We start from the raw sequence: 13,140 nt of genomic DNA on the forward strand, positions 1-13,140 counted from the left end.
ATTAGCACTCTGTCGACACAAGGAAAGCATTTCTGTGTGCCAGGGAAGGGCATGCCTGTATGTACACAGTGTTCCCTCTTATCAGAATCACAACCCAAGGCTAGCACCTCAAACTGTCTGCCAGGTTACACACACACACACACACACACACACACACACACAGAGGAAGTTATACAAATAAATAATAGTAATAATCACCTCCTGGTGAATGAAACTGGACCTGATTGTAATTATCCCCTTCTCAAAATCATCAAGACATCTAAGCCCAGACATGAGGATACACACCTCTACTCTCAGCACTGGGGAGGTAGAAGCAGGATGTCTCTGTGAGTTCAAAGCCAGCCTGGTTTACATAGCAAGTTCCAGATCATCCAGAGCTACACAGTGTCAGTCTTGCCCGACTCCCCTCTCTGCTTTTCCTTCTCCCTCTCTCTGTGTCTACACACACACACACACAGACACACACACAGACACACAGAGACAGACACACACACACACACACACACACACTATTCAACTAAATCCCCAACCTGGTAAAAAGTCAAATCTCAATTACTCATAGGCTGACCATCTGGCTGCAGAGCCTCACCCTTCTCCTCTCCACAGACCTATGTAGCTTGTTCTCATCTTACTCCTGACTATTACCTCCACAGAATGTGAGTTGAGGAAATAATGTCCAAGCCAGTCATGGTCACTAGTGTTAACAGACAGTTTTTGGAACTGAAAAAAAGGGTCATTAAAACATGATAGTAAAATTCCATAAAAGTACTCATGACGAAATTAGAGCTCAAAGATTTTTCTCAAATTAGGGGCTATTCCAAACCATAGGACTGGCTCCTCAGTTGGATGTTTTCTATTTTACTCTTGTTACTAGTGGAGAAACTGAAAACAAGCTGAACTAAACAAGCTNTCCTTGTCAAGTGCCTTCCCTCTGCATCTCTATTAGACAGCCAAACCTGGTAAGAGGGAAAAAACAAGAACCCCACATGGTAACAAGTTAACACAGGTCAAAAGAGAATACAAAAACCCCACATGGTAACAAGTTAACACAGGTCAAAAGAGAATTCAAGGATCCACTCCTGCGGTTCCCAGGGCCAGACAGTGAATGAGCATTTGTAGTTACGTCTGTCAAGGTTGCTTACACTAGAGATTGTCAGAGGCATGTTGAAATCCTTGCCACCTTGGAGCCGGAAACCCCAAGGAGCTGGGCCGACCAATGACACATTGTAGTTGCTCATGGTTCCCAGGGTTCAACGTGCAGTTCAAGAAAATGAAAGAAACTGCAAAAGAAAAATCAGATAGTTAATAAAAATGGTTATTAAAAACCCCAATTTCATATATCAATGTATTTTCTATAAAGTCAACAAAACTGTTCAGGTTTTTGGAACTGCTAAGGTTTTTGGAGTGGGGTGAAAAGACATACAGGTCATACCTAGCAAACTCTTTATTCATTTCAGTGGAGGAAAAGGAGTTGATGAGCTAATTAGCACTCAGTTTCAAACTTATGCCAATTTCCTATCAGGATGGACATTTAGACATCTACCCAGCTCCTACATTGATTGCAAAAACAAATTTGGTGGATTCTCACATAAGAATTTTTATTGGAGGAAATACATACCAGATCAGAATAAGATTTGAATTGTAATTAAGGCGATTTTCCTATTCCCCCCCCCCATTTCATGCTTCCTACAGCTAACAAGATCCCTTCCATCTCACTTCCTTCAATCATGTCAACATATAAAAGGGACTGCAGATCTGCTGGCTCTGTTCATGAATTCTAAACAATAAATTATTTTAAACTGAGATTAATTACTCTAATTCTAATTTAGAACCCTAACTCCTAGCCTCCTCTATAGGAACATGGTGTTTTCCACAGTTAAGGGAACTTCATACNCAGCACATTATCCCTGAAATCACTTTTCTTTAGGAACTAGATTTCCTAAGCTAGCGTTGCTTCATCCTCAGTGGATCAGGTGTCTACATACTCTGGTGTGGTGGAACAGAAGTTTAGGTGGAGTTTAAAGGTGGAAAAGTATGTCAAGGAAGGAAAGATAAGGTTGCTGACGTAATAGTTCAGAATTTCTAAGTATGAAGTATGTCTGAAACTAGGTTTTTGTTTATGTAGTTGTTTGTTTATGGGGCTGGGAAGTGAACCTAAAACCTTATTTTTCTTTCATATAGGCAATGATGGGCTAAATTCTAGAACAGGTGGTATTTTAGTCTAAATTCTTGTTTTCCAGCAAAGCAAAGACTAAGCCTTCCCAAGACAGTAAATGAGGCTCTACTAACCATAACTGAAGTACAAGGTTAACCTTAATGAAACTAAATTGGAGCCTTAGAAAATTAACATGATGCATTGTTTTGCTTTTTTATTTTTCTTTTTTGTCCTGTCTTGCTGTCTAGGCTCATAATGACTTTAGGATAGTTTTGGGGGGTTTTGTTTTGTTTTGCCTTGTCTTTAATGTATTTTCTTTCTTTTTTATTTATTAATTAATTTATTAATTTATTTTTACACGCCAGATTTTATAACCAACCCCCTTTCCCCCATCTGTCGTCCACCCTCCAACTCTTAACTGTTCCACATCCATTACCTCTTTCCCACCCCCATCTCCACAAGGATGTCCCCACCCCCCTCCACCTCCCACCCCACCTGATCTCTAACTCCCTCGGGCCTCAAGACTCTTGATGGTTAGGTGCATGAACTCTGATTGAACATAAACCTGGCAGTTCTCTGCTATATATGTGTTGGGGACCTCATATAAGCTGGTGGTGTATGCTGCCTGTTTGGTGGTCCAGTGTGTAGCTCTTTTAAAAGCTCAAATTGAATTAAGAGTATCCTACTTGTAATTAGGAGGCATTGGGAATAATGAACATTGTTCTCTCTTTAAAAAGAATATTAAGGATATATAGTACTTCCATCTAAAAATATGGCAGGTATATCACTGTAATACTTTAAAGACACTTGTCAAAACAAAGCTTTAGAGATAGAAATATATCTCAGTGGTAGAGAGTCTGTGTAGCATTCACGAGGTCTTGGGTCTAATTCTCAGCTTATATATATAGTTCTCTGAGAAATATATATATATATAGCATATATAGTGTATTAACGCAGCTGACTTAAAAGATGAAAAAATCAGACTTCATCTTTTAAATCATCTACTCCAACATCGATCCTGACACGTCAAGTTATCAAGTTCAGCAGTACATGTACCACTGAGGAGAATGCAAATGAATGCCTTCTTCTCAAGAAAGGAAAATGAGGCAACACTTCAAAGGAAATCTAGTTCCTACAGAAAAATTAGTTTCGGGATAATGTACACTGCAAAGCTTTTAAGACGGCATAATAGTACTAACCTACTGTTTAGTAACGTATCTTTGGCACCGCAGTAGTAAGCAGTGGCCATACAAAAAGACCCATAGGAAGCCAAATGGCAGGTGAGAACCAAATGGTAGGGAGCTAATAAGAAACCACACACCACTGCCTTCCCGATAGAGGAGGATCGCCTCAAGACCAATAGAGGCAGTCTTGATAGTGCCATACAGCACAAAGAAATCAGTAAACCCCCTGACAGTCCACAGGCCACTCTCCTTTTTTAATCTTTAACTGTGCCAAGGGAAGTATGTGAAAGTTACGGTAACGGTACTCTGGCTCCATTTTTCCCTAGGAGAGAATGTATTGTACTTGTGTGTCATCCCACATCCATGTCACTTCCCTTTTCTTAGGGACTCCCTTCCTGATTTCTCCGATGTTATTAACATTTCTAGCACTAGCCAAGTCAGCCAAACCACAACACGGGTCTGTTCTCTAAATTCCCTTTCTGCTAGCTTCACTTGCAATTCATTTGTCTTCAAATATTCGGATCCTTAAGCAACGGCGATATTTTTATTGGCTTTTTCCAAGTCTCCCCCATGTGGTTATTAGTGCCCAAATGCTAAAATACCAACCAGGCAGGCAGGAAATAACAGCTTATTCTGCTTTCAAACATGTAAAAACGTTGGAATTTCTGTAGAGTTTTGGATTTTCTTTTAGGGACAGCATAAATAATGCCTTCCATCTACTGCTAGTGAGGGAGCCTAAAAGTGGTTTCCCACACTTGTGTGTTAGTTTCCTTGGTGTGCGTAACCGGGAGAGACCTACAAGTGAGGAGCCCTTCAATTAAGACTACCTAGAGATTCTTTCTCCCCTTCCTGAGATAGAATGGTGGGAGGACTAAAGCACTAAGGCTGAGGGATGAGACGTTTCCCAGCTTGGGTTCACGCCTAGCCCTGTTGGCCAAATAAGGTTCCCCAGCTAGCAGTTTCCGTAGCAGGCGGGTTCAGACGTCCTCGGGTCAAGAAGGCGGACCTGGGATAGGATCTGGCGATCACACCCTAGACCTGCCCAGCCCAGTCACGAATTTTCTTTCCAAGTTCTGCCCAGTCCATACGCCCTTCCTCTTTCCACTCATTGTCAAACGGGGCTGAAGCTCAGTCTGACCAAAGCCCCATGTATACACCAGTTTCATAAAAACTGGCGACCGCGACCGATCTAAGTGGGCTTTCCTTCTGGACGCACCGACGTGTAACCCTCACAGGTTACACAACTGCACATATTTCAGGGAGGAGGAAATAAACGCTTCTCCGTAGCCTGGGAGCCAGCAAACAAAACTGCACCGCTTTCCCGTGCAGGCGCACACTCTCGGCTCGCCGGAGCTTCCCTGGGGGGCTGGCGCGCCCCAGGCCGAGGTGCTGCCCTTCGCCGCCTGCCCTCGGGCTCGGCGGGCGCCCCCTGGTGCGCCCGGCTCTCCGGAGCGCCGGTCCCCGAGAGCCCCGGCTCCCGGCGCTCGGTCCCGCCGCGCGCCGCCCTGCCCCGGGCGCTTCTCACACCTCGGCGCGCACCGGGAGCACCTGAGGAGCCGCGGCTCCCGGGGAGACGCTCGCCCCGTCCTCCTCTCGTCCCGCGCCCCTCCACGCGCCGCACTCCGTCACCCGCTTCTCCTCCTGTCCCCTGGCGGACCAGGACGTGCTCCTCCGCCTCCCGCGGCCACTCACCTCCTGACCGGCGCGGCGCACCCTCCGCCTCAGACCAGAGCTGACAAGTGGCTCGCAGTGCCTGCGCCGTCCCTCTCAAGCCGGTGGGGAACTTCCGCCTCCGCGCTCGCCCCGCCTCGCCCCAAGGCTGGCCACGCCCCTCCACTAATGATCACGCCCCCATGGTCCGGGCTGGGCGGGGCCACGTCGCTCAGGGCTTAGAGGGCAGTGGAGTCTCCCTGTTGTGCGCTGTGACTTGCTGGGACCGGCTGCCGCCGCCACAGAAACAATTGCCCCTGTGGAGTTTCGGTGGGCGTAGGCTCCGGGGTGTAGTCTTGGACTAGTACCTGGCATAGATCTAGCCTTCCGCTTCTCTGTTTTGTATTTCGGCGCTTTTCACTCTGCAGAAACTTGAATTGACCCGCAGTTGGTCTGGCTGAAAATAGAAAAGGGCTTTAGCTAAATCTCTGTCGTCGGTGCAAATTCAGCGACTACCGCCTGCTTTTGTGAAAGACCTCTGTATACTCTCTCGAGAAGTGCAAACTCTGAAGTTTGCTTGTCAGGAAGGTGAAAATCGCTAACCCTAATATGCAGAAGTTAAATCTGTCGTCAAGCTAAAGGACAGCCATACAAAGCAGTGGCCAAAAGTGATTCAGCCACTGTATCCTCGGCTTATTTTTCTAATTCCAAATTAACAGCACATTTACCTACTTCTGTAAAGTTGTTTGATTTTGCCCAGAGAATTTATTCACAAGCAAACGTTAGTAATGTTTAGTGAATACTCGAAAAGAAACTTTTAAAATATTAAAAGCACAAGTGCTAACCAAGTAGTGTATCAAACAAAAATAAACCTCAACCGAAGTCCCTGAGTCTGGAGTCTGCTCTAGAGGTACAAGCAAACTTCTAAAGTCGGTCCAAAGTTGTTCAAATAGTAGCCACTGGCCACATATGTCTATTTAACTCTTTGTAAAAAATGTTTTATATCATTCTTATGAATCTAAATTTACACATGAGTAGGATAGGATTTCCATTAAATATAAGCTTCAGTAAGACTACATTTCACTGTACAGTTGGATGTTTAGTGGCCAAGTTGACATATATGGACCAGGTTTTTAAAACGTTGTAAATTTAAAAAATAGGTATGTTGATCACATGTTGATATTATCTGCTTATTTAAAACATTATTACAATTTATTTTCATTTGTTAACGTATATACTCGAAAGTTTAACATGGATGTGACTTGCATATTTTGTTGGCCAGTTGTTGATTGTATTACATTCTAACAGGAAAACTAGTTTGCAGGGAAGAATTTTTCTAGTGTGAGATTTGTCTAGTGCGTTTTAGGGTTCTGTTTCATAGATGATTCAAAAGTAAACGGTTAAGAATGGTTACATGTAAACAGATACCCTCTGCAAAGCAAAAAGTCAGCCTAACAGTTGCCTTCACAGGATGAATACCAGCCTTAGTCACAATGTTTACAAATGAAAGTTGCAACAGATTCTATAACACATGATAGACAGTTCCACTTGTGACAAGTCAGTTGCCTGTGTTACCTTATAAACCATCTTCTCTTCACGCCCCGCCCCCATCTGCTTGGTGCTGATACAGTAAAAATCAAACTAGATCAATGCTATTTCATTACCAAGGTTCTGAACCATAGCATCAGAGAATCAGCATCCCGAGATGATGAGGAAAGAGCTGAGAGTAGATAGGGTGGCCCAAACGTACCTTAAGTGTTAGTCCTAATTGCAAACCAGGCCTTCAACCTTCTCCCCTCCCACTCCAGTCCAAAGCCTGGGAACTATCAGCAGGTTAAGTAACTGCTTAACTCTTGCATGAATTGTTACTTATCCAGTTGCCCTCTTGGAAAGTAGCCTTTTCCTGGGTCCCATCCAAACTTAGAATCCTTAGATATGCATCCCAAATTCATACTTTAAACAAACACTACCTGTTCCATTTCCAGGAAATTGTCAAACTTTAGCTCCAATATTATTCCCCCATCTGGGTCTATCTTGGTATCACAGAGGGCCCATCTGGCATGTGTGAGGGCCTCATTCTCTCCTCAATGCCACCACTAACATTACCTCAGCCTCTATCACCGTCACTATTACTACCACCTCTACCAACATCAACATCACCTTTACCACCACCGCTGTCTCTGCCTCGGCCACCGCCAACACCACCATCACCATCATCACCACCATCACCACCATAACCACCAAAGGCACCACACACACACAAAAAGAAAAACTCACAAAGCTATTTCCCTAGACATGTTCTTGGACTCCAGTTAACGGCATACAGTTTTTAGGTGAGAAGCACTGTTGATTCACCTTGAAGAGAATCATAATTACTAATAACTGTGAGGTTATCAAATGATCTATATTGCTTCATACCAACTATATTACTTTATTGGTTCCAGGCTGCCTTCCAATACCAGAAAGCACCGTGAAAAATTCCCAAGGAGGAGAGCAACCTGCAACCCTAGCCAGCTATGATGCCAATGAGCAACAACCAGCATGTTATGTTGCCCTTAAGGTTATGACACACATACCTTGGTGGTAACCAACAGCTCCCTAATCATACTTAAGACCCAATAAGTCTGGTACCAGAAACCTACCTAACTACCCAAGGCTAGTGAAGTCATGGATCTTGGAGGAGAACCTACCACCCCCACTTGACTAAAACAGCACAATACCTAACTGAGCTATAAATATTAACCCTTATACCCATAGACAATGTTTCTTACCCCATCAAGGAAAGTTTCCTTTGCAACAGATGAAGACCATTACAGAAAACCACAACTGATCAAAACTCAGAGTTGTGGAGCCCATTCTAATTGATAAAATTACAACATAACCCCTGCACTTTAGACTTGGGGATCACTGAGGAAGGGAGCAGAAATATGTAAGAGCCCAAAGAAGAGGAAGTTTGCTTTAAGACTTTGTCTCCTAGAAATGTCAAAGAAGCTGCATTCATGAAGACTCACTAACATGGTTGCCTAAACATGACCTAAATAAGGATGGCAACAATAGACACACTAACATGAAAGTGGAAAAGCACCCAAGGCCCCTTAACCTAAAACAAGGAAGTATAGGCAACTAAGGAATCCTCAGACCAGGAGAAATAATTTTCCCCAGGGAAGAGCACCCTGATTGATTAACCAATACCAAATGGTCAGCTCTTAAAGCATATTAAAAGACACTATAAATTTGAATGAGACCAAGTTGGAGTATTTTGGGAAGGTCTGGGAGATGATGTAAGAGTATTATAATTCAAAAAGAATTAAAAATAATTTTTAAAAGTATACAAAGTTTGGAAGGCGTAAGGAAAGAAAGATTGGAGAGAAGGCATGGATAAGATCAAAATGCATCATGCATGTATGAGGTTCTCAAAATATTAACCAAAATATGTTTTAAAATACCCATACTCATAAAAATAAAGCAATAGCAATATTTTTTAATTTAATGAGAAATAACCACAATTTAATTAGGCTAGATAGTCTTACAAACCAGAGAACGAAAAAAACACTACAGAATCTAACATTCGGGGAATCATTCCTGTACAATTTGTTGCAAATCAAAAATAAATGTTCAGTTACTTGTCTGTGAGGGAGAATGCACTCCATGACCCACATCCTGGAGGACATGTGCCTTGACTTGCCTTGTTGTGAGCTGCCACTGAGCCATTTTGGCTCCTCTTCATCTATCGCCTTCATGACTAACATTTATAAAATGGTTAGTCATGATTTGACGGACAGTCTTTGACTTCACACTAGCAGGAGGAGAGCTGAGCCATTGGAAAACCAAACCAACATCCCTGGACCTGTTAATTCTCATAGAAAAAGCAATGAGGCACTATACAAAAATGAAACCATATTCAAAACTCCACCAAACCAGCTGGAACCAAAAAGGGAGTGGGACCAAAAGATTAATCAACGTGGAGAAAGAGTTTGTAGACCATTTCATCTAAATATAGTATTTACCTAAGTGTATAAATGTTTGCTTTACAATTTTATGATCCAACATATGACTCAGAACCCCTTGCAGTCCTTCAGAAATAACAGAAACCTTTAATTGCAAGATGGCATGGCCATGATGAGCTTTTATAAGCCACCAATCGCCTAAAAGTTTTTACATTACTCTATGCCAATGAATATCTCAAATCTCCAAAGCACTGTCAGGGGATGCCTATTTAATAGTTAAAATCTATAACAGAGAAATAGCATTATCTCGTCTCACACGTTAATATTCAGTATTGAGGAGAAACAGAAGACTGTGCTATTTATTCTGAAGGAAATCAAATGCACGCATAGGGCTTAGGGTGGGTACAAAGAGAATAGAAAGCAATAAGAGGATGAGCATGAATATATTCAGACCTAGGCAACCGAGGAAACGTACACCCGAATAAGAAGGCAGGGTTTCAATTAGCTTCAGGGATTCAAGTCTTTCCTTTTGAATGATATTAGTAATTGCTACTGACAGAAGAAGGGCACTCTTAAAGAGACAGTACATCTTGCTGGAAGTTTCCAGTGAACAAAAAGGCTTGATAAGTAGGTTATGACTAAACACCGAGAATCAGAGGGACATTGAAAACGGTGCAGGAGCTCTGTGTCTGAGATAGCAGGAGAGGAGTACTCCTCATACGATTGCACTGAGGACTCACAGCAGTCAAGAGGTTCAAAACCATGGATGATTTGGGAGGTGATGTGTGGGTAGTAATTGAAAACGTTTGGCACAGGAAGATGTTTGGGGAGGAAGTCATGAAAGAAAGAGACCTGGAGCAGACCTTACTAATTGGTAATTGGTTATGGCAAGAAATTAATCTGCCAACTCAATAAATAGTCTTTCTTAGATTTATGGAGAGTGGGTCTAGAATGTCACACCTTTCCACACATTTCTCCATCAAGAGTAGAGTTATAAGGACATAATTAACAAGCTAACAGACAAATGAGGTCTTAAGTAGTATTTTTGGATTAAAAGATCCTTGGGGAAATATAATCTTACCATGATTTATTTACAGTAAAACCTCTCCATCCAAAGAATAGTAGCTCTGCTAAGGGTGTTTAGATTCCCTTTATATGTGCTGGAAAAGCAATGGAACTGTTGTTTTCATTGGAAGGTATTCGTGTTGTAGGCACAGTGGAAAGCATGCAGGCATACCATTCGTAGCCAAATCTAATGGATGGAGTGCTGACAGTGATCTAATAATTAATCAAAAATATAGTCCTAACAGGGCCCCCAATGGAGGAGCTAGAGAAAGTACCCAAGGAGCTGAAGAGGTCTGCAACCCTATAGGTGGAACAACAATATGAAATAAACAGAACCCCTAGAGCTTGTGTCTCTAGCTGCATATGTAGCAGAAGATGGCCTAGTCGGCCATCACTGGGAAGAGAGGCCCCTTGGTTTTGCAAACTTTATATGCCTCAGTACAGGGGAACACCAGGGCCAAGAAGTAGGAGTGGGTGGGTAGGGGAGTTGTGGGGGGGAGGGTATGGGGGACTTTTGGGGTAGCATTTGAAATGTAAATGAAGAAAATACCTAATTAAAAATGTAATATATATATATATATATATATATATATATATATATATATAATTTCTAGAGTCCTACTGTAGGCTGCATGCAGAAGCCTCTCCTCCTACCTCCACTACATTCCCTGGGTAATATGCCCCTTAATCCAGATCCAGGGGCCTTCTGGCCCATTTCACCCACAGACTCACAGAATCACTCTCTAAGAGAAACCTTCAATAGCCATATAGGCTGGACATTAGTAGGTGACCTTTATTACCCTTCCTACTCCACTCCAGTCTCTCCAGCCTTACTCTTAGTTCTGCTGCAGTCTGCCTACAGGAACCTCTCCTCCCATCCCCCATCTGCATTCTCAGGGGACTATGCCTCCTACAGTTGAACAAGGGTTCCCCAGTTCTTTCCAATGCCCCATTTAGCCTTTTCTTTCACTCCAGCTTATTAATTTGTGTTACCAGCAACCATCAGGAGCACCCTCTACAAGGAACCCCAGAGTCACCAGAGTTTGTTAGTATACAGAATGGACAACAGCAACCAAAGAGTAGAATATCCAGCCATATCTTGGTGATATTATCACATACTTTTAATCCCAAATAAAGTCACAAATAAAGGCAGGTTCAAACACTCGCCTTTCAGTTGAAAGCCAGAAGGAACTGAATAGTTCTTCTAGAAGCTCTCAGAGAGAATAGATCCCCACCTTCCACAGTATTATAGCATGCAAAACTATCAAATAGAAGCAATTAAAAGGAAAAAATCCCAGAATTAAAACAAATATAACTAATTCTATATACCAATCCAGCTCTACAGAAGAGACTAGCAAAAAAGTTCAGTCTGAAGAGAACTAAATAAGACACGAAGAATAATGTAGGAGGCTGTAGCCTCCCCTTAGGCTGCCCCAGCAGCACCTTAAAGATGGCGCCTGCGGGATGCAGAGCCGGTGGTGTAAACAAGTCCATATTTGGTGGAGACTCGCCCCTGCCGTCCTGATTGGCTGAAGCCTCATGCCTGGTGAGGTAACATGGCCTGCCGTGAGTGGATGGGGGCTGAGAGTATATAAGAGTGAGAGGCCTGGCGTTCCAGGGAGAGAGAGATGAAGAGAGAGAGATGAAGACTGAAGCTTGCTGAATAAACTGCTGTTAGAAGAACTGGTGGTCGTGTCGTTCTTGCTGGTCAAGAGCAGATGCGACAGAATAAATCATTCCAGAATAGTAAGTAAAAGGTAGGAAAACTCACAGCACAACAACAAAATTACAGGAATCAATAAACACTGCTAATAATACTCACTGTTAATAACTCTCAGTATCAAAGGTCTCAATTCCCCAGTAAAAAGACATAGACTAACAGATTGAATTAGAAAAAGGATCTGACCAAGAAGATGGAACACACCTTTAATCCTAGCACTTGGGAGGCAGAGGCAGGCAGATCTCTGTGAGCTCAAGGCCAGCCTGCTCTGCATAGTGAGTTCCATGATATACGGAATATAGTAGGAATATAGAGGAATATTTTAAGACTTATTTTGAAAAACATCAAACAAACAATCAAACAAAATGAAAGAAAACAAGATCTGTTTTGTTGTTGTTGTTGTTGTTGTTGTTGCATCAAAACCATACTCACCATCAAGGTTAGATATCACTTTAGGGTAAAGGGATAGAAAAAGCTGTCCCAAGCAAATGGACTCCAGAACCAAGAAAGTATAGTTGTTTTAATATCTGACGGAATAGACTTCAAGCCAAAACTAAACAGAAGGAATAGCGAAGGACACTACATATTCATCAAAGAAAAAATCCACCAAGATGATGTTATGATTATTTGTGTACCAAACACAAGAGCACCCAAGTTCATAAAAGAAACAGTGCTCCAGCTAAACCCCATGTTGATCCTTACGCAGTGGTAGTAATGACTGTACTATTCTACTCTTGACAATTGACATGTCTTCCAGTCAGAAACTGAAGAAAGAAATGCTAGCGCTAAATAATGTCATAAATCAAATGGACATAGCAGACATCTATGGAACATTTCACCCAAACACTAAAAATTAGACTTTTGTTTAAGCAGATCATGGAAATTTCCAAAATTGGCCACACGTTAAGACACAAAGCAAGTAACACTATGCATGCTATGTGGCCACCAGGGATCAAAGCTGGCCACCAGCAAACACTGAAACAGTAAAAAGTATTCAAATGCATGAAAACTGAAGAAATTCACTGTTGGGCAAATGGAGTCGAGACAGAAACAAAGAATTAAATTAGAACCTTTTAGGAACTGAACATTAAAACACAACATACCTAAAATGGGACACAATAAGGGCAGTCCTAAAGGGGCAAGTTCATAGACTTAAGGTTCTACATTCAACAATGGGGAGAGATTTCATATTATTAACTCAATGGAACACCTGGTAGGTCTAGAAAAGTAAGAAATAGCACCCGAATATAATCATACTGAGGGCTGAAGTCTATGAAATAAGAACAAAAAGTACCAAATATCAATGAAATGAAAAGTTAGTTCTTTGAGAAAAATCAACAAACTCTTAGCTATATATATATATATATATATATATATATATATATATATATAGCTTGAAAAATTGTTTTCCAGCCTTTA

General features: G+C 42.1%; 1 protein-coding gene across 8 annotated transcripts in view; it reads right to left on the reverse strand.

Moving 5' to 3' along the window:
- Pdlim5 (PDZ and LIM domain 5) overlaps positions 1–5,137 on the reverse strand; it is a 159,479-nt gene extending 154,342 nt beyond the window's left edge. For 4 of the 8 annotated variants that reach the window (XM_029475109.1, XM_029475107.1, XM_021157645.2 and 1 more), the window contains exons 1-2: positions 5,032–5,137; positions 1,143–1,280 (exon numbers count right to left, since the gene is read on the reverse strand). In XM_029475109.1, the coding sequence (XP_029330969.1) occupies positions 1,143–1,238 (96 nt within the window). In that variant the 5' untranslated portion in view covers positions 1,239–1,280; positions 5,032–5,137. The remainder of the gene's footprint in view (positions 1–1,142; positions 1,281–5,031) is intronic. The other 4 variants (XM_029475108.1, XM_029475106.1, XM_029475105.1 and 1 more) reach the window with 2 other exon arrangements.
- Between the last annotated feature and the right edge of the window lie 8,003 nt (positions 5,138–13,140).

This window comes from Mus caroli, chromosome 3 (genome assembly GCF_900094665.2).
Source record: "Mus caroli chromosome 3, CAROLI_EIJ_v1.1, whole genome shotgun sequence".
Taxonomy (NCBI): domain Eukaryota; kingdom Metazoa; phylum Chordata; class Mammalia; order Rodentia; family Muridae; genus Mus; species Mus caroli.